We start from the raw sequence: 22807 nt of genomic DNA, 5'->3' as shown, positions 1-22807 counted from the left end.
GAGGGAATATATAAAATAACTGATTTCCACTCTCATTTTTGATCTATTTCTCTTCTCCCTGCTGTATTTTCTTTCCCCACTACTCCAGCCCCAAGCACACACAGATGTTATAAACACTGACTCCCCTTGCTCTAATATCCATGAGAGATTTAGAGCTGAGCCACTATAAATATGCCAGTGAACAGAAATGCATTAAAGGATTAAAGCATTCAATTTGAACTTGTAAAATTTGGGCTTTGGGGTTAGTTTTTTTCACTGACATATAATATACCTTTGGTGTAGACAGCAGAGAACAGCAGGACAGATAACTCAAAAACCAAAATAGCTTTAAGTATCACAGCAAACCATGTCACTGAGGAAATGTATAACCATCAATTATGCAAATGAGGACATCAATTCATTAGCTACAGTCTCCAGACTTTCCTGACCTCTGTCTTAATGGGGACATGCCTCATTTGAAGCACAGAACAAAGCAAACACAAGGATGGTAAGCGACGGGGGAGTGAAGGCCATGGGGAATACTGAACTTGGATAATCTCTGAAAACATTCAAAGTAGAAGGGAATAAGTGGAAGTACATGTCCAAGAGAGCCTAAAGAGCTTACAAGACATGAGAAGAGCAGGCACCGGAGAAAAGGTACCAAAATCAAGAAACACAAGGTGAGACCTGCAGGGAACCGCACCAAGATGTTAGCAATTTGGGAGGGGTGAAACCCATTCTGTGCCAGGCTGACTTCAGGTATCAGTGCTAATGGTTTTTCACCTTTCCAAGTTACAGTTACCCCCTGCCCTTAGTTCCAGTTGTAATCAGTCCTTGGCCTAAAATAGATTTAAACTTCTCCATGGCAACAAAGGCAAAATCATAATTGGAGTAGTGTTTGTGCTACCTCTACAATAATACATCACTTCAAGCACTCTATCTTCAGAAGCCAAATAAAAACCACATGTTGAGAAAAAAAGTATGAAAAATGCTAATGAAACACAAGACTAGGGAAATAAGAGGTGAAAGAGATATTAAAACACTCAAGTTCACTTTCAGCTTAAAATATACTCTCCTTTGTTGTGTTCAGTCCTGTTTTACATGACTCGAGCATTAGGTCTCCTAGGCTGAGAGCACTGACAGTAAGATTTTTTTCCTTGATACCTCCATTTTCATTTGCTTGGTTTTATACCTTTTCTCCTACTTACAACTCTGTAGACCACCCAAATAAACCATCTTTCTCTTCTTGGTGTTTACAGCCCTTAAACACTGGCAGCTGATTACCATATCTCCCTTAATGATCGTTTGGCCAGGCTATGCATATCTAATTTCCAGTCATAATTCAATTCCTGCAGCACCCCTGCCAACAGTGAAAGTTATTGTATTACAGACCTTCTAAAGGAAAAGCAAGAACCTTTTTTACACCACTACAACATGCAATTAACACAATGCTGACCTCTTTCCCTATATTATTCATAAAAGGGTCAGATTCACGGCCAGGGTAAACACCCCTTGTTTGCAGCAGATTCTCACAGTGCCCCTGACATGGGCAAGAGGTCTGACACCTCCCTCCGACCCCACTGTCCAGGAGTGAAGCTGCGCTGCTCTCCTGCAGTATCATCATGTCTCTGCAGAGCTGAATACTTCATTCTGCTGAGAACTTGTTAAATGCAAGCGTAATGGCAGTAAAACCAGCCTGAATGAACTCTTCAAGTCCAAGGCCTCTCCTGAGTGACGGATCACAGTGTTCCTGCCTCCCCATCTTACTCCACCAGAACAATTTTGCACATCACGGCACACAGTGTATCGCCGTGCAATGAGCTATTGCATCTCAGTGTCTTTACTGTAACATGCATCACATAAAATAAAAAACCCAGTAAATACAGAGTATAAAACCAATCACATATAGATTCTGCAATGCTGGCAGGACTCATTAAATCAGATAGCCTTAAAGAAAATGGCACTGCAAACAGCCCAGAGGAAGGCAGTTGCTGGCAGAGCAGCGAGTGCCATGTCCTGCCCAGCACAGGGGTGGTGCTGGTGTACGGCTGGGTGGCACACACCAGCACGTGCTGCAGCACAGCCCCCTGCCCCACCAGGGCTAGGAACAGAACAGGGTTCTGGAGTTCTCTTTTTAGCATGAGCATCAAACACTATTGAATGCAGCTCTGCCATTTAACTGGGTATCAAATCTCACGTTCTGATGAGGAAATCCATCAAGTGTCTTCACAGAGTCATTTCATCAGGGGGAATACTTTACACCATCTATCCCCTTTTCAGCTCTGGAAAATATGAAGGTATCTGCTATTTAGCAGCAGGGAGCACAGCCACTACAGAATGCAATTAAAAGGCTTCCAATTAGAATGACAGAGAATGATGGGTTGTATCTGAAACTGCAGGCTAAGCCCCAAGAAAAAAAAAAGAGCTGTGTCTATTTAGAAACCTGATACATGGCCAGGAAATGAAATTGTTTCCACCTCATTTGTGGCAACACACCTCCAGTTGTATGCCTCTTCCACAAAAATAAACAAAATCCACTGCTCTGACAACCAGAATAGCAGCTGCCATACCCACCTTTTCCAGCAGTGCTGGGGCATGCTGGCGAACGCAGAGCTGTGGGTCACGTTTCTCTGCTGGGAAGAAGCAGTGAAATAATTGTGCACAGAACCATGCCACACCTCTGTGATTGCCCTCGGTGCCAGCTCTGCATGCACTTCTAACAGAGGCTGTATCTATTGAATCCAGAGCCTGGCGCTTGGTATAAATGGGATATAAATCCATCACACATGGTACACATCTAAACTTTGTGTTAGTCATCATGTTTACAAGAAATTTACAGGCAGAAAAAACCCCCACTACGTTATATTAGCTTTGCCTTACAACATGCAAAACCCTCACAGTTCAAGACATGAGCCAGTCATTAGCACATAGGAAGTTTATAAAGTCATTTTGACTACGATTAGATTTATTGCAGCATTGTCTATTATGAGCATATTTCAACCTTCCTCTGGTGTAATCAGTATTAACCAACTCTGGCAATATACTGCTGGACCAATGACCTGAAAATACCATTTAAAATCCATCCGCACACCTTTCTTCCAGTTACTCGCTGGAAACAGAGTGCAGAACAAGAGTGTGTTTCCAACATACACCAAACTGATTGCTCAGAAGGTGGACTAACTTTAGCACTAATTTATGAGGGCTTGGGAGCTGCCAGGACCACTCTCATGGTTTCACTGATGCTCTCACTAGAAGAAACAGTAAGACCATGTTATGGACAGCCAAATGACTAAATCAGGTTATCTGCTGGGGTGGAAGAAATAGTTATTTCAGAATTACTTTTGGTTTGGCTGAGCATTTTTAAGGTTTGAACCGAACTGGCTAAATCTCAACGCAACTACTAAATTTAACAAACAGGTGAAAACCTTAATTTATAATGTCAGTTTCTTTTTTTCCAGCAGCAACTTTCTTTTGATGGTAGAGCTGTATTAGTCACAGTCAAATCACTATAGAGAACAACTTTTAGTTTCACCATTAATTTTTACATAAACCCAAGACTACTTTGAACATGAAAACCAATAATATCTGCAAGGTGCTGAACTACTTCTAGAGCTCAGCAAACTTCTAAGCGCAAACATCTTCCTTCTTGATGCTCTTGAAAATCCTTAATGGTATTAACTGAATGGTTAGCACTTTCTACTGTAAAATGTTGTAACTGTGAAGGATTTGCTTTCTATCTTTAGGTGTAATCCTCTGACATGTCTGATACAGTCAGGAGAGAGAGGAGCTGCATGGGGCCAATATGTCATGAAGTTAAGACTCTAAGTAGAGGCTGACCTCAGAGTATTTTAACACATTGATTTATTTTGTGTTCCCACCTGCTTTTGTTTAGTTATGCACTATCCCTATCTCATCACCTCTCATTTCTTCTTGGGATTAATGCTTGCATCTTGCTGACTTTATTACATTTTTATTATTATTCTGTGCTGAAAGAAATCAGCATTATAGTGTTATTGCACTAAAGTTCCATGTACATATGTGTCCTGCACTCCTCTGCTTTGCGTAAGTCTTCCTAAAAGGCTGCTGATCAACAAAGCAACCAGTGGGGTTGGACACAGCATATCCACTCTGGCTTCCCTCCTATCCCCTTCAGATGGGAAAGAGCTGCCAGGAGGTAGAGGTGGAGCTGTGCAGAGGAGAAGTACACAGTGACTAAAGTAACAGGGTACAGACCAGCTAATGGGTGTCTGTTTTAGAAAATAACAAATCAAATTGCTTAACAAAATACATAGACTAGTGACAATTCACTCGTATGCTGTCCGTGCATTAAAGCCAGCACAGTCTGCTTAAAAAGTGATTTGGGAGGAGGAGGAGGACTGTCTTCTGCCACCTGCTTGAAGTTGATTTGGGTCTGCAGTAGTATTGTGATTTTTTCAAACAACAATGATAAAGGTGACAGTGATGGTGTGGATGGCCACATTCCCGATGAAAAGGATACAAATAACATCTCTGCTTTAACTTCGAGGGGTCACAATACAAGTTAATTCGAAGAATGAGTTAAAATGGCAGAAACCCTTTATGGCAGGGGAGCAGCTACTGTGTTTATTGCTTTCACAGACTGTGGCATAAGTTCTTCAAACTTCAGTGGTGCATGCTCAGGGGGAGCCAAAGCCAAGCATGCGCCTGCCCCAGTCATGGGTTTGCGGGCAAGCCAGCAGCCTGGGCACACTGGCAGCACCTGTACGTACTGGTGCAGCCTGACCTCAGTTGACAGGGGACATATGAGTGTCACTCAGACTGATAGCCCCAGATTTTGGGCCCTGAAGGTGGTGACCTGGGAGTCCGCAAATGTAACTTCTATTGCTGTCACTACTACCGGGCAAGTGGCTTTAGATAACCTGTTTAGATAACCTGTGTTCCCCTACCTGGAACACAGACACACCGATGCTGACTTGCTTTGTGAAAGGTTTTGCCACCTTCTGATAAAACATCTTACCCTGAAGCACCCTACACATAGGTATAAGGTTAGAAATAAGGCTGTGGGTTTGCAGCGCAGTGTTTCTGGGTACTCAGCTATTACGCTAAAGAGAATGAGCAGGGCAGAGGTGAGGAGAGAGGGGAGAGATGAGGAACTATCATTCTTGCAAGAGATACTTGCAAGAGATTTACAAAGAAAAAACTTTAATTCAGCTTAACAAAGTTTTGCCTGCTAAGTCCTCAGGCAGCCTAAAAGACAAACCTTTACCCTTCTTAAACTTCATCTCAACAGAAGGAAGTTTCTAAATTTCATGAAAACACATACTTGATTCCGAAAAATAATGACAAAAGTTAGATGATATTTTAAGGTCTTGGCCTTACATTTTCACACAAAAATCCAAGAAAAACTAGGGAAATGCAATGTCTGTAGTTTGACAAGAACTCACACACTTGTCTTTTTTGTCCTATTTAAATACACCAGAGCCTTTTATAAGGCAAAAAATAATTCATCTGTCCTTCACCTTGCCTCATGCAAGATGTATAAGTACATTCAAATTTTACAACTTTTACTGTGCAGGTCAGAGATTAATACTGGGTCCCTTCATTATATTTGATGCAAAATCCCTAAGGAGTACCTGAAAAAATAAGTGTGTGTGACAGAGAGAATAAAATGAATTGCAAATATGCAGAATTGTTAGGAGCTCAGTGATGTCTCACAGGAATCTCTGAAAAACAGTTTGTGCAGAGCCCATCCAGAAGTATCAAACAGCAATCCCACCAAGGACAGGCACAGCACAGGCTGCAGACTTGGCAGGTGTTAGGAAGAAAAGGACCAGTCATGTAGTGAGCTCTGCAAAGAGACTTTTGGTAAAAACTGAGTTTGACAAGCTCTAATAATGTTCCTAAGAATAATTAATGCTTTCACTCCTCCAGCACATTCCTCCCTAGAAGGCAGTGAATTAATGGTGAAGCCTCACCGGCTTTTTTGCAGATAAGCAATTGCAGCTAAAGAGAATCAGTTACACAAAAATCCCATCTCCCATATCTTTGGAAGATGTGGAAATTCTTCCATCACCAAAGCAACTGTTCAACCTCAGCACCAGAAGAGTGGAGAGAAGTCTATGAAATGTCAGTAGAGGACCAAAGTCCTTGAGCACTACTAAGTTCAATTTGGGAGCGCCATGGCCAGGAACCTGTTTTTGGACGATGGGTGCCAGTAGCCACCCGGGCTGCTCCCCAGGCCCCGCCACGGGCAGAGGCTGTGTTGGTGGAATGGCACAGGCAGTCTGCAGATGCTGCTGGGGTACAAGCCTTGTGCTGCTCCACAGCCTGGAGGGAGAAGGAAGCTCACCCTTTGGTGACCCGCAGCACATTTCTGAAACACTTTTTTCTGGGTTTTTTTTGTGCATTTCTGTACTTTGTGTGCACAGACAACCAGATTTAATTTGTCATCCCACAGTCATCACATAAGAGGCAGATACAGTAAGAATTTAAGCTCCCTGATTTCAGGCCTTTTGCTTTAACCACAAGAACATCCATCTATGCTATGCAGGAATAAGCCAAACCATGAGAACTGCATGATACAATCTATGAGAAATACCTCTAATAATGTAGCATTTTTGAAAACAGATTCTGAAATGATACTTTTAAAAGGAATTATAACGTAATCTGGGTGTAGGCTCTCCAGAAAGACAAATACAATTAATTCTTTTCCTAACTGCATCCTTTTTCACTGCTGTCAGGAAGCCTGCGTGAAAACATGATTTTACACCAATGACGCCTGCATCTTGCCCTTTACAAGGTATGACAGTCTGTATGCAACATGGCAATCTGGGAACTCTGGAGGGAATTACATCAGTAGTACATGTCAAATTTCTATTTTCCATTTCTATTAGGAAGGATTAATTTAGCATCCAGATCAATATGACTGCATAGTAGCATAAAACTTACCAGAAAAAAAAATAATTACAAGTAAGATCTTATCTCTAGTTCAAGGAACAGATGTAGGAAAAAAGGCTGAAAATAGGAAGTCTCCCTATAGAGTACAGTTACACAGATACCAGTATCAATGGCTGAATGCTGAAACTGCAGAATTTTTAAAATTTATTAATTCAAAACTTTCAGTGATTAGAGCATGGTGATAACTAAAACCAGCACATTCCTCTTCAGCTGGCATATTTAAATTAAAGTAAGGTATCTGTGTAAATGATTTACTTTATTTCAAGAACTCGCCGATGGCTCTGTACTAAGGGCTGTCATGGCATTGAAGAGTAACTCTCAACAGTGCAGAAACCAGGAGGTCAATAAAGCACTCGGAAACAGATTTCTGTTCTCATTTGTGCATCTACAGAGCAATTAAATAGAATAAAAGAAGCAACAAATAGGAATCCTACTTCACAAATGGATCTTCTGTAAGGTGTTTACTATGACATCCAAGAAACTGTTACTCTGCAGCTTACAGGTGAGGAGTTCCAATAACAGACCAGTCAGCTTTTCTTTTAAAAAGGTGAGTTCAATCATTGCATATTCATGCATTAACTTGTATTTCTTTCTAACTTAACAATAAATGGCAACGCAATTTAGGTAGTCTTCCATTGGACATTTGCTGACCTTTACCTGACTAGGATGAAAGAAAAGTTCTATGTCAACTTTAACCTTTCTATCCAAACATACCACAGGAATGAATACATGTGACATAAATCTGAATGTACAGTGAGTTAATCTTGGGCTTTTCCAGGAGTCTGCAGCTCTACTTCAATCTACTCAAAGGAGCAACTAAGATATAACAAGAGGTCCACTCCAATAGCCAGAGATGACCTGCTTTCCCAGAGTACACAAAATGCTTTTGCCCGGCACGCCAGCAGTCGGGTATTATGCCACATTCTTGCCCTCTGTCTCCTACAACAGTTTTGCGAAGCAAGGCCACCCGCACAATACACTACAATAGCGAGTTCAGAGCACACACATCACAGGGCTGGTGCAAACCTTCACCCCGGCTGTATGCTGAGGGCGAGTTGTGCAGTGTAACACACTGTGTACTTCGTCCTTCCAGCACCCTTCCGCTAAACACTATTGAAAACTACCACCAAGTACGCCTTGCTCACTGCTGGCTTCCCAACCTGCCTGACAACAGGTTTTATCTTATCCCTACAGGATATTACCTGTATTAGCCAAGTACTTTGCTAATTTTACTGTTCTGAAGTACTGTTAATAAATCTTACAGAGACTCTGACAAAGGATTACAGATAATGTGGCTTGCCAATGACTTCCCACATCCCACCATGGGAGTACCCATATTTCATAGCCAGCAAAACATCTCAGTTACAACACAGGACCAGGTCAGTTACAGATTTCCTGCAGCTGTAGCTGGCAAAGCTCCCACCAGGCAGAATTTTAAGGCCTCCTCCTCTTTTGGCAGACTCTTCTGAGGAAAAACAAGAGCCAAAGCAGTGCTCATCTCTTCCGAGAAGTGGACCCCTTTGGAGGATAGCAGCACCTGATATTGCCTGTGAAAATTAATCTAATAGTCTTTCAACAGAGCTTCTCAAAGGCAAACAGTCCACTTTTGCTGAGACTGAGATTTAAGTGAGGCATCTAAACAAGACAACAAGGAGTAGGCAACAGGGAAAGCAAACTTTTTACCAACGGCGAGGCTAAGATTTGAATGTTACAGGTGCTCCAAGTAATCCTATTTTAATGGAAAATCGTAGAAGTTGCAGAAAAGGGTTCCCCAAATTCTTAAGGTTTAGGGAAAATGCATCACATGAATCGGCTGTTCATTTCATCAAAGTGCAAGTTAGGAGACAATGCAATTAAAAGGACAGATAAAACTCATGGGAGCCAGTACCAGGTGTAAAAGGACCTTCATTTCCCTGGAGGAAGCCTCTAAAGCATCCAAAAGGTATTAGTGACACAACTAGGAAATTATGGCCAGTGCCTGAATAACGGAAATGATTGACCACTGTCCAAGCGACTAAAGGAAATGGGGTATTTTCCATTATTTGGTGTTTTCCTGTCAAAACTCGGTGCCAAACTGGAAGTCATGCCTTAGCCAAACAGAGTTTATGCTTTAGCTAAAAGTCAAACAGGATATACAGGGAGGTCAAACCAGATCCACTCACACCTTCTACCCTTAAATCCCGCGACTGTAAGGAGAGAAGCAGGTTCCCTCCCCCTTCCTCAGCCCTTAAGGAAAACAAGTCTTTTAATCTATTTAGAGGCCCTTTTTGACATTATTTAGCTGCAGTTTTTCTCAATCAACCTAATCTCTTCCCATCAAGCTCCATGCTAATCCCATTTTGCTCCACTCCTTAAACCAATAAAAGACTAGAGTGACATTTCAGAAAGGGCATCGTATTAAGCAGCTTCTTTCCCATCTCAACAGATCACACAGTACAAAATGTAGAGAACACGCCATTAATCTTATGGTAATGAGGTGTCAGTCTGAATGGAGACCTCCTCCTTGATCAATATGAAGGGCGCAGGAATAATGAGGACACTGCTGCTTGCCATCTCTGGCAACTTTGCCAGACGGCAGCAGATCCATAAAGTGTTGTGATGATGGCAACAGCTCTCATCACCCCACCACTCTGCCCTTGACAATGCAGAGCAAGCATCCACACCGACCTGTCACCCCTTGCACTGCCCACACGTAATGAGCTTTTGCCTATGTTCTAATTATTGGCATAAAACTGTTTAACAACTTCAGCTTTGCTCAACCATGAAATCAATTAGGATTAGCAGCCACACACAGAGAAATTTTTCACACCTATCCAGCTGGTGAAAATCACTAACAAACTACTTTCATCATTCCTACAGTGGACAAGCCATTGCTTCTCCTGGTATCAAGACTGCATTGGTATTATCTAATTTGCTTTTATACAGAAAGAATTTTTTCATTTTCTTAAACAAGTCACCATTCCCCTTAAAGAAAACTCAAGTTTTACCAAGTACTGAGAAAACTTTCCATAAAAAGTACAAGGCCCATCCTGGCTGGTGATACTTGGTGGCATCTTTTCACTTGCTCTAATAGGATGCTCCTCCTTAAAGAGCAAGGTGGGTTGGGAAATCCACCTCTTCTGCATCCACAATTGCCGTGAAACTACACTGAATCCAAAAGGGCTCATGGTGGTCACAACTGCATGTTTACACAAAAAGAACTGGAGTAACAGGGCTTTAATCAGAAGGGAGTTAACCCAGGGAGAGGGCTGCTAAAGGGGCAGGGGAAGACACGAGCAGCAATTCTCTCTTTCCTAGGGAAATACCTCTGTGCATGGGTTTCACTTTTACATTTGCTTTTCTTTCTTGTGACTAATGAATAAAACCTGTGGGTCTGGCATTTCCAAGAAGTCAGGTGTCTGAAGGTCAAATTGCCCTACAACTTACCTTTGTAATCTGTGCTTTTTCATGGTTGTGTAGTTACTACTGATATAGGTAAGAGTTCTTCCAAAAGCAGTCACCCTGTAGAGGAATTCAGCCCTTCTCCTCCTATTTGACACAGTTTAATCCTGCAGTTGCACAGTCCCTGTTCTATCTTGATTCAGTAAATTAATGCTAAATATCAACATCAAAGAAAGTGATTTTTTGGAACTATTTGAAGGACGACATTCACTAGAAACTAAATCTTTACAGTAGATAAGAAGGGACAACAGTATCACAGTAGGACACAGTATCACTGGCATTGCCAAGAAATGCCAATTTTTAACCATGCAGCCTCTAGCTAAGTCTTTATTCTGATTTTCTTACCTAATTACAAGAGATACCTTGAAGTAAAATAAAACATTCTTCTCCCATGCACGTTTCTTAGAAAAATCCTACCTCTCCATCTTTTTTGGAAATCAAGCTAAGCTTGGTACAGCTTAGCTCTTTACCTGTATACTGTGGTAGGTGGAGAATTCAGCGTGTCATAGATGAGCCTCACGTGTCCTTGGTACAACTCCAGAGCCAAAGGATCATTGTCTCCTTTGTATAATAAGATGCCATTGTCCTTGTCTGTTGCTACCTGTGAAACATTAATAACCAGGTGAAGTTGCTTGAGAATGATTGAAAAAGAAATAAACCTATATTAAAAATCAAACCAAAATAATGCATGCAATTCAAATATGATTTAATAAATCATATATATGAGTAACAACGAGAGCAAGAGCTATGAGACACAAAAAGGTCTTGGTGACATTGAGTGGGCTCTTATACAAACCAGTTGGCCTCCCACTAAGGGCTGCCTCCCTTGTTTCAAATGAGAACTAGTTTCCAGGAGGTGAAAGCTGCAATTTATATGATCCCTGTCAATAGACTGTTGCTGTATTTTTGGTGACACGTGAATATATTTTTCAGCTACTACACCAGCTTGAAGTTGAGGTTTAGAAAACCAGCTCTGGCAGTGGGAAGAGTGTGTGTCACAATTATAAGCAAACAAATTTCAGCAGGCTCTGATCTGTTCACAGACTCTGTGAACACAATGAAGGAAAGAAGGACCTGTCCCCACATCCAGCATAATCATGAGTTATGCACTCAATCCAAGTTATTAGCAAGTCACGCTGGTTTCAAATGGGACATTTAGAGAGTCAGGCAGAACAGAGTAGCCCTTGTCCCTCTAGCTTTGATGTACCTCAGGGAAAAATAATCTTGGAACACTAAATCAAAAAACAAGGACTCTGCTTTCCCAGTCTCCAGGTCTCAAATATCCCTATAGTACAAAAGAAGAAAAGAAAAACAACAAAAAAGAAGGGACAAAATGGGATTTTTGGATACAACCTTGCTGTTTACATTTGTATTTATTGAGATTTCTTGGTTATTCTTTTATAGTGGCTATTAAATGCCAAACTAAACAGTTAATTTAAAAATCTGTTTGCATTTATATGTATTTAAATACTATCCTTTTGCCCTTAAAAGTTTTTTTTCTTGAACACTTTTTAATAAGATTTCCTCTCTCTGTTCTCAATAATCAATGTATTCTAATTTTAATTCACTAGCGATTAATTACTGGATGCAAGAATAATATTCAGCCTGGGAAACAAGAAGTGAGAACATCATCTGCATGTGCTTTCTGTAATAATCAGTTTTATTATACAAGCTATGGCTGATGTAATGTGTTTTGTATACTTAAGAAGACAATGTCCACATTTTCAGCTTTAAAGTTGACCTATAGCATTTGGAGCCTTTGGGGAGCTGTATTTTAGAGTGCCCATATTTAAGAAATCTCTTTTGCGATATTAAATAAAAGGGGATTTTGAAGACAAACCAGAGCTTCGAATATACATGAACCAGCTTCATTTTCATGTGAACTGTATACTCAAGCTATTAAAGAAAAGACATAGTAATTAAGGATTTTTTTTTTCATTAGAATGAACTTTGCAGGAACTACCCTTTAAAAATCTATTCCTAATGTGGAAATTTGGTCCTCTTTCCCATGTCTTGACATCGGTATTTTAATTACAACCAAACTCCATCGAGTAAGTCTAGGATATGATTTCCAACTGTGGAATACAATCTTTTCAAACTGAGAAAATAAATGCAATAAAATAAACATACAAGGATGATTTATCTTCTCACAACTTTTGAAATGTTATGCTTCATTTGCAGGGTGAATCTAGCATAGAAATAGTCCAGATTAACAATTAGTGGCCTAAGAAAGAGATGTATCATGTCATATATGTGCTCCACACATATCTCTATTAGAAGACATACAAAGCTAGAAATTATTTCCTCATTTCCTTTGAAATATTAGGGGAAAAAAATTATGATCAGTTTAATGCTTATTTTGTGATTGCGAATGCAAATAACTTCCAAATCACTTAAAAATCATCACTTAAAAAACATGACTAAGTATCCAAAATACCTTAGATCCACAGCCACAAGATGACAGTAGGGGCATGGCACCTTTGATACCTTTTTTCCATTGCCTTCTGAACATTAGACCTCAAACCAAATTTAGGGGTACCTACAGGGCTGTAACAAAGTCCCAGGCCTTTTATGCAGTGACTATGCACAGTAAAAGAGTAAGCAAAATACTGTCTGGAAAGGCCATTTAGACCAGCCCTTTCACTAAGTCCTACTATTAAGCACTACTTTCTACAGGATGAAACACAATGCTGTAAATCAGTAAGAAGACAGGTTTCCTGAATCATCTCTAGTTACATTGCCAGCCTGCGAATAAGACAGTGGTGAGATTCTGGAGGCAGGATATGTGTCAACAAAGGCACAGTGGTGCCTTAGTTGCTCCTCAGCGTTTCAATAACGTTAGAGCAGACAACTGGCTCACAAGTTGACTCTATCTTTGTCAGCATCTTGGCCAATAGGTCCTGTTCCTTCAGAATGAAAAGATATATATACCTGTATATGTGTTATTGCTTAGAAGAGCACTAGGCTGGCAACTGATGTTCTGCATGACATACCTGGAGGGAGATGTTTGCCTGGGGGCGAATTTTGGCTGATGGCAGCTCCACATAGGAATCCTTCCCAACAAAGTTGACTGTGATGAGCTTCTCACACTTCTGCCCAGCAAAGCCAGCGAGGCAGCGGCAGACAGGCTCATGGTGCACAACAATGCACTGGGCTCCATTCTGGCACTCGTAGTTATCACATGGGCTCGTCTGGAGAAGAACCATTGGTGGAGGAGTTTCACAGAAAAGCCCACTGTAGAAGGTAAAGGAAAGAAAAAGCGGTCTTAATTATCACTATTTTTTAAGCAAGCAAACATTTTCAGATGCTGACATTATACTGCTGCTGTGGTATGGCGACTGTGAGATTCAGCTACCACGTGCCTGCTTTACTGTGTGAAAGCTATACAGCGCCGTGCTGTACAGAAATCCCCATGCTGGGTCTGAACGAGCCAGTTTGAATACTGAAAGCAATTTGTACTGCACTTTGCACTGTGATAAAAAGGGATAAATCCAGATTATTTAGCTCTGGAAAGTACAGCAGTCTGTCTAAAATAGCTTCTGTCCCTCCCTGTGCCATGCAGAGGTTCCCAGCAAAAACCTGGAGCCATTTAAGCCCTAACCTGAGATACCCCATCCTAGGCTTCGTGATTTGAGCCTACCTCTGCTGTTGTAATTGGCAAGCAAGGGGAAAATTCTGTATTTTTAGTGTTTTTTACAGCCACCTCACTTGCTTTACTGTCCATCAGAGAATGTATCGTCAACAGATGTGCACCGCTAAAAAGTCTCAGAAGCAGTGCACTGGTACCACACTAGTTGCTGGGCAGTTTCCCTGAACTGGTTGTTTCTAACAGCATCAGGATCGTTAACTTTATTTTAGCTGTGTTTGTGGTGGGTAATGTCCTGGATGAGAAGAATGCAAAGGAAAGGAAGCTCTCCTGCAGTCAGAGGTAGCTGAAAACCAAGTGCCAGATCTGAGTTCTTGCAAACTGAAATCGCATTCAGATCTAGAGGAAAGTGCTGTGGTTTAATCTTAACAATAGGAGAGGCTTAGCAAAAGGCACATGTAGGAAGAAGCTCTGACTCCTGAGGCTTGGGCCATGTCACCCAGGAGCAGCGAAGGCTCAGTGCCCAGGCTGTCCTGGGTTCAGCAGGGCTGCACGCTTCACAGGTTATTTGCTAGAATGACTCAGCTACACGGAAATAACGACATCAGCACAGAAGGAACAGGGAAAAGGGAGAAAGTGCAAAAAGCTGCAGTCACCTTCCACAGCGATGTCATGTGTCAGACTAAACTGTAAAAAGTAAATGAAAAATCTTTGCCCAGTGCACCCACTGGGCCTGTGCAAACAATGGGTACTGCAAAGGGACCGGGCCAGGCTCTCTGGCTGGCTGTGCACGGTACGACCCTGCACCTATACCCCAAATTTCTTATTACAGCCACTGTCCAAACCCAACAAAACTTTTTTTTTGTACTGATGCAAGAAGATAAACTCTCTTCGCATCAAGTTCTGTGACAGCTTGAAAACGCGTAGACAGTAAAATGATGAAAAATTGGTAGTTGGTGAGTAGGGAGCACGCACCAGGCTGTGCTGCGGGAAGGGCTGCGGGCTCAGGCTCCTGCACCACCGCTCGGTTACACAGTGCTTGTCAGCACAGGGGCAGGGGGCTGTCTGGGAGAGGATTGTGGCAGACCCAGTCGTGCATTGAATAACCCGCCAGCCCAGTCCTAGAACAGTGAAACCCCACTTGTCCTGCTAGGAATTTCCTGCCATTCAGGGCGCACTTTGTGGAATAATAGCACTCTTATAAAAACAAAGCAAAAAAAAAAAAATGCTAAAACCCTCACTCCTCTCTAGTAAAGCAGGTGAGACTTGGAAGCTCAGTAAATTTCTAGGCAGCCTTCTTAGATACAATTAGAATAGAAACCCAAGCCATGACCCTACATGATACCACATGTGCAAGAACAGCAAATAAAACAGCCACAACATCCTCAAGACCAACATCTGGCTTAGCCACAGCGACCAGAACCTGCTGCGTCTGTAACAGAAGGCAATGGAGATGATGGGTTTCCTTTCCACATTTTCTCATGTGCAATTTTGCACAGTGTACCACAGCTCTACCTTCAGCACTGTGTGGAATGAACTGAAACCTCTCCCTGTCCCTGTTCTCCCAACACGCACCACTCTCTGGTCTGCCTCTGGGACACACGGAGAGAGAGAGAAATACGTAACAAAATATGGATGGGCTAAATCCTGAACTGCATCAAAAGCAATGGAGTTGCTCTGTTTTTCAGTCATGTCTGTGAAGACACACACAGGGCTTTACATTATTACTTTTATAAAAGGAAAACTTGAAGAATGCCTTGAAAGATGCAAATGTTTGGGATTTGTGCCTGGGAGCAGGTCAGAAAAGCTCTCCTTTCCTCACAGCCACCATGCAGCATGGAACACCTTAACCAGCTTCCTAACTTTGCAAAAATCTGTTTGTGGGCCTTGCACATGGTGATGTGGGTATTGCAAACAAAAATCTGTTCTGGAGGAATAAGCACGAGGAGGGTGATAATTGCTGCTGGGAATTTCCAGGGCCTAAAGCACTGTCCCGCTCCAGTCCCGCAGCACTTGGGGTCAGCTGTGCTCACATACACAACCAAACTGATGTTTCCTTCTCAGCCAGAACCACCCTTTGGTACTTTCCAGCATAAATTGCGTTTCAACACTTCTCTCATTGCATTGCCCTAAACTTCCTTTATTCACTGCAAGGATGGCATTTCACAGCCAGGCTCCCCACGCCCATTCCATCACTACCTTGCTGCTCGGAGGGCAGGGAGCTGTGGTTAACTGGGACCCCTTATTGCCCAGGTGACACTTAGTGCTGTAAGTGGACACAGTTGTAGGCTGCTAAGACTATCAGCAAAGGGTTTGGGGAGTGGAGAGCAAACTACTGCCTGTCAGCCAGGTGGTAAATACCCTCTACCAGAAAAACATAATCTTGCATTGGGACAAGCCAATCTATTCATTTAGACAAATGTATCTCAAAAGTGTAATCTGGCAGGCAATACTGCTGGCAATCAATAAACCCCATTTACTTTGCTCCAAGGAGTATTTGGAGGAGTTGCACAGGGTTAGCATAGCAGGCAGCACTGGAAATGGGAGCACAGACAGCAGCAGTACAGTGAGGGGGAATAACAGCATATGGGTCTATTGGATTTGCATCGCAAGGTTTTGGTAGTGAGGGGCTACAGGGGTGGCTTCCGTGAGAAGCTGACAGAAGCTTCCCCCATGGCCGATGGAGCCAATGCCACTGGCTCCAAGATGGACCCACTGCTGGCCAAGGCCATCATCGGCAATGGTGGTAGTGCCTCTGGGAAAACGTGTTTATGACGGGGGAAAAGAGCAACAGCAGCCAGAGAGAGGAGCAAGAGTATGAGAGAGCAACAACTCTGCAGCCCCCAGGTCAGTGCAGGAGGGCAGGGGGCCCCAGGCACGGAGCAGAGACCTCCTGGCAGCCCGTGTGGAGCCTCTGGCCAGGCAGGCTGTGCCCCCAGCCCATGGAGCTCCATGGGGGAGCAGCTCACCCCGCAGCCCGGGCAGGGCCCCCCCGGGGCAGGGGGTGCCCGCAGGGGGCTGTGACCCACGGGCAGCAGCGCTGGGGCAGCTCTGGGCCGGGCCTGTGGCCCCGCGGGGAGGAGCCCGGGCTGGGGACGGGCTGGGGCAGGGCTGGGGACCCCCTGGGGCCAGCTGGGCCTGGGGGGCTGCACCCCGTGGGGGGACCCACTCTGGGGCAGTGCGTGAAGAACTGTGCCTGTGGGAAGGACTCATGTTGGAGAAGTTTGTGGAGAACTGTCTCCCATGGGGTGGCCCCATGCTGGGGCCAAGCAGAGGGTGAGGACCCTCCCCTGAGGGAGAAGGAGCAGCAGAGACAGCGTGTGAGGGACTGACCCCAGCCCCATTCCCCATCCCCCTGCACCTGGTGAGAAATTAAGTGAATTTCCCCAAGACGAGTCTGTTTTGCTCATGATGGTGACTGCTGAGTGATCTCCCTGTCCCTATCTCAGCCCACGAGCCTTTCACGGCATTTTGTCTCTCCCCTGCCCAGCTGAGGAGGGCAGTGCCAGAGCGGCTCTGGTGGGCACCCAGCCAGGGCCACCCCATCACAGAGGGAAATGGTTATCTTTGCTCAGTCTGTATTTCTCGAAGTAAATTTGTTCTTGGGAACATTTCTTCGTGAGCACACCTGAACCACTGGTTACAGACTGAGAGACCTTCCCTTCCAGAGCGAGACCCTTTGCTGCAGCTTCTTGGCAAACACCCACAGGCCAGCCCGTTCTGGAGGGTGAGCGCACACTTTGGAGGGATAACACCACTCAGCAAGCAATGGTCTGGATCCCCCTTTCCAAGAAAACAAGGGAATATTAATAAAAATAGCAACAACCTCATAGGAAGATAGATCACAGAAGGAAATTCTTGCCAGTTTAAGGTGGTTACTGCAGATCAGCACAGCAGTCAGACCCAGGCAGATGAGGACACAGCAGCACCACGTCCTCAACTGCCAGCCAGGCACTAAGTGGACTGTCCGACTGGAGCACTCTCCTGTTCAAAGCTGCTTTCATTAAGTGTGTCATCTCTCTCTCCAGTGCAGGGCTTCGCAGCTGGCTAGCAAACACGTCAGGAGAGCCAGCAATGGGATCAAACTAGGGTTGAGGCCACAGATGACTGTCACCCCTGGCCTAATGTCAGGTGTAATCGTTTTCCAGAGGTGACCAGCAGAAAGGAGCACTGCTGACCCAGCCTGTTAGCTTTGTTCTACCTAATGCAAATCATTTTGTTTTGTCTGTGAGCAACAAGTAGAAAGCAGGAGGAAAATCAGTGTATATAATTCTAATTTCATGGAAGTTAAAAATAATAATAATAAAAAAATCCATGCGACCCGCAACAGCCTCCACTAACAGAAAGCAAATGTTGCAAGAAGCCAGTGTGTCTGTGCTTGGTGCTGCTCTCAAAGATTCCCTACGCTCCCAGCAGAGCTTGTGCACCACCCTGCCTTGTGGAACCCCTTCAGTGGGTGGCTTTACAAATGCAGCTGTCCTGCTACTGCCATCTAGAAGTCATATGAGCAACACTGTCTGTCAAGGCCTTTTCTTTTTTAATTTAAACATTTCTTTTTTAATTAGAAATAATTAATACTATTTAGTTCCCTGGCAGTGGAGTGTGGACCACAGCCTGACTTGCATAATTTGGCCAGGTCCATTCTGCGTGGTACAATCTCATTTATTTTAATAATCACTGCAGAGTTTCTTGCAGAAACTACCCCAGTGGAGAACGCTGAAGCATCCACACAATGAAGGAACAGTGCTTTCTGTCAGGCTCAGCAGCCTTAATGTGTGCTTCCCCCCTAGAGCAACATTTATCAGGACAACACTACTGTGAGGCTGATGGCTAGAGGGAAGGTTTGAGAAGTTAGGTTTTATCCAATGGGGCTCACAAATTCTCAATAATGTTTTCATCTGCATGGGGTAAACGGATGTTATTTTGGGAAAAATACACTGAAAACTTTCCAGAATGAAAGCACATTATGGAATTGGAAAGGTTGCTGAGTGATAACGAAAGGTGCTATGTGGGGCAAAACTACACACAAACAGGGACTAGGAAATGCTAAGATAGGAAAATGGGTACAGTGCACGTTAGTACTATTGCTTTTAGGAGCTGACATCAGAGGTGCACTGTTAGGGTGCACAACCCTGTTGTGCATATGAGGCCCTACGTTATTATTACCAGAGTGCCATTTGTTCAACCGTGCAAGGATGTAAGTTTTAACACGTGGCTTTGACATACAGCATAGTGACAACCACAAAATTGTTATAGGTCTTTGCATTTATTACAACAGCATAAGCTCCAGATAACTGGCAGGTCACTCTGCACACTCACTGCTGGGAAACGATTCCTGATACTTAGCCAAAAAATTTTATTAATCAACATATTAGGTCTCCTAGTTACCTTTGTCAGACCACCCCTTGTGCTCTCTCCTGTTCATCAACACTTGCAGTCTTCAAACACTTGAAAAGTTACCTCCCTGCCACACAGCCCAGTGCCTGAGGCACGCTTCGTGAACAGCTGAGTCTATAACCCTGAACATCAGAAGGCTGAACTCTGTCAATCACCATCTTTGCAGTTGCAATGTTAAAAAGGGGGGAAAAAAATATATCAGAACCCCCTTCAGAGCAGCAGGCCTTTAAAATACTAAAGGCTGGAGTCATGGAAAGAATGATGAGCAGATCATATTTTGTTAGCAGAATTCTAATTCTGAAATCAAACAAGATCAGGGACTATTCTGCACGGAGAACACAAGGGGCTCCAGCTTGCTTCCACCTTAGCAGAGGGAGCCTGTTAGTGCTCACTGTGGTGTTTTTCTCCTAAACAGTCCTTGCTCCCTTGCATCTTGAACAGGAAATTTAGGGAGGTGGCATAGACTAGTGCAAAAAACCAGAAAGAAAATGGTTAATCCTGCTCTGCTGTTGTCAGGCAGTGGGATTACTTTGCTTGCCCAAGTCCACCTGGCACTATGAATAACTAGCTAGTAGTTGAGTTTTGGAGCCTTGTGTAGAAAGATGTTTCCTCTTCTTGGAGGACATTTAGTGGGATGAACCCCCCCCATCTGAGCAAGGGAGCAGGCTGAGCTGTTCCAGGTTCTACTCTTGAAGTCCCTGGTGTGAGATTGGCCAACTAGGGATACTGCCTACATTGCCAGCAAGGCTGCTTGGTACACAGGAAGAGACCCAGAGCAGTTTCCCACCTACCCCTGCTGCTCTGCTCAACTGTGTCACAACTCTGATCACCTCTGCCAAACACTATGACCCTGCCTTCCTGGAGAAAACCCTCACATTCATCACTACCTAATACTGGCACGCCTTAAAAATCAGAGGACCTGCAGCAGAAGTCTCCCAGTCACTACCATCTGATGACAAGCTCAAGTTAACCTTAGACCCCAGATATGGCTTTGCAATCCCATTTCTCACCTCTAACATTTAGAAAACATTGAGCATTTACAATTCCACTGTGGGACAGCCACTTGTTGTCCTTACTGGTCATGAATTTGTAAGATCCCTAAGGCCATCAAAGGGATTGAAGCAGAGAATGAAACGTGGAGAAAAGGGTACGACTTTGAAATTCAGCGATATTTGATAGCCTGTAAATAACACGTCTGATTCTCTGAAACCACGGGCTGACATCTTGTTATGTATCAATGCCTATTCAGGGAAGGCCGTCTGCTTTGCAACAAAAATCTATGTTGAGAGGGAAAAAAACCCCCAAAACCAGCAAGGATGAAAGCAAGAAGAATGAAAACAGTTGCAGATACAAAGCAGAGAAAATGATTTCTAAGTGTTCATGCAATTTCTGCTTTGTCAAGACTGATCTTTTTAGGTATTCCTTCTTTGTCTCGTGTGTATTTCAAACACAGAAAGGTTTAGCTGGAAGGAAGCCAGTGTCCAGCCTCAGGCAATGATTAGTGAATCCATTTGGAACAGCACACTTATCTTTGACAGACAGAGAGATTTCCAGGAGTCAGATATATTGGCAGCTGTCAGAATGAGAGACTGGACATGTACAGCCCGAATCATACTGAGACCATCCACCAACAGGCACAGAGATATTGGCACAAAGTCTTCAAACTCGTGTTTTCTTGCAGCCAGGTCTGAGGGTTCATATATGCATTTCCATTATCCTTTGCCCACGCTTGTGCACGCAGAGCTTATCTCCATATAATTAATTGGGTGTATTACCTAGTGTTTTACCAGGAATGGCTGAGGCACACATACTGGCAAACGAATGCAGCACTGCACATAAGGCAAACTGCTGTTTTCAAAGCAAGAACTGTCAACCCCCTGTATTCAGTTCATTTGCTAAGACCTACTTCAGGTACAAGATTTGAAGCACTGAGCCATCTGTTCAGGCAGGACTGACAGATCGATACCATATCCAGAGGCTGATTAGCTCTGCGGATGAAAGCAGTTAAAGAAGTGCCCCAACACTACGTACAGAAGACGGTCTGGGGGAGGAGCTGACTCTCACGTACCTGAACCCCTGAGGACAGATGCAGGTGTAGCCATTGACTGCATCTACGCACACAGCTCCATGGCGACACTTATGGCCCACACAGTCATCGTCATCTATTTCACAGTGTTTTCCACTGTAACCTGGCAAGCACTCACATCTGAAATACAAGAAGATCGCTGTTAATAGCTTGTTTCAACATTCACAACAATAGCACACACAGGCAGCCTTGCACCGATCTGTTTTGAGATGGAAAGGTGTTAGCAATTATTCCTGGAAACATCAAGCACAGTTCCTGCCATCAGAAAAACTCAAGTCGCTCCTGTCTGTCTGCAGCTGAGGTTCTGCAGTGTGCTTAAATTCACGCAAACCAACACCATACTACTGCTTTTCCTCAGCCAAGTCTGTGGAGAAGAGTCATCATGTAGTGGTCTACCAATTATGCTAAAGATGACGACATCGTCCCTAACCTTACAGACTCAAAGGGCAACATTCTGCAAGAGCAGTTGCTCTGATGCCTCAGACGATGATTTTGCCAGTGTCTGAACACTGCTGAGTGTCTGAGGTTGGCCCTGCGCAGCTACACAGAGCACAGCAAGGTTCCACCTTCCAAATGGAAGCAATCTGCAAGCAAGCTATAAAACTCAGCAAATCTAAAGAAAAATACCATCAGTTTTGAGACCACCACCTGTTTGCCATTCATTTGCAAGGCACAGCAAACCTTGCTGTGGCTACAGAAAGCTGCCTTTGAAGCCCGTCCTTTCCTATGGTGACAAAGGCGAAGCGTGTACCTGCTGCTATGGGGTAACACTATTCGCAGGAGCAACACAATAGGATGCATCCGAACCTGCAGACATTGGCTTTTTATTGTGTTTTATACAATTCTCAAGTTTGTTGTACGAAGGCTGCATCAGCATTTCTATTATAAGCCTCGCAGAAGTTTATAACCTGACAATAGAAAATACATCCCAAAGTCTCTGACTTGGAACAGATCTTCTGGGATTGCTCAACAGCCCTCTTTTTGAATCTATAGTGTAGACTATGTTTAGTCATGAACATGCTTTAGTCCATAAAACACGTTTTACTCCTCCCAGCTGGATGTTAGTGCACATCTGGAAAACAAAAGGCATATCACTTCAACCAAAACAAGGGAAGAGCTACAGTTAACTTCAGCAATAAAAAAAGAGGTTTGTGCTCTTGCTAGAGACTCTAGTTTGGACCCAGCATGCTTGCTACTGAGGGCTGAAAGAGGAGAGACGTTACAAAGCTGAGGCAGGCAGCATCAGGAGAGAAACTACTACTCCACCAGCCTGGCTGCCACTACCTCCTCCCTGCCAGCAGCCTGGTGGGGTAAGTGCAGGAGGAGGCTCCTTGTGGAAAGCGTCTTCAGAGGAACTGGACACATAGAAGCCGATGAGAAGA

General features: G+C 43.7%; 1 protein-coding gene across 1 annotated transcript in view; it reads right to left on the bottom strand.

Annotated features, from left to right (window-relative positions):
- Window positions 1-22807, bottom strand: part of SLIT3 (slit guidance ligand 3) — a 531450-nt gene that overhangs the window by 15464 nt on the left and 493179 nt on the right. The window contains exons 31-33 of the mRNA XM_056349923.1: window positions 21408-21545; window positions 13350-13590; window positions 10827-10957 (exon numbers count right to left, since the gene is read on the bottom strand). Coding sequence (XP_056205898.1) covers window positions 10827-10957; window positions 13350-13590; window positions 21408-21545 — 510 coding nt within the window. The remainder of the gene's footprint in view (window positions 1-10826; window positions 10958-13349; window positions 13591-21407; window positions 21546-22807) is intronic.

The sequence above is a fragment of the Falco biarmicus genome, chromosome 8, assembly GCF_023638135.1.
Source record: "Falco biarmicus isolate bFalBia1 chromosome 8, bFalBia1.pri, whole genome shotgun sequence".
NCBI classification, from domain to species: Eukaryota; Metazoa; Chordata; class Aves; order Falconiformes; family Falconidae; genus Falco; species Falco biarmicus.
The sequence above is the reverse complement of the archived record's forward strand: the minus strand, read 5'-3'. Positions and strand labels throughout refer to the sequence as shown.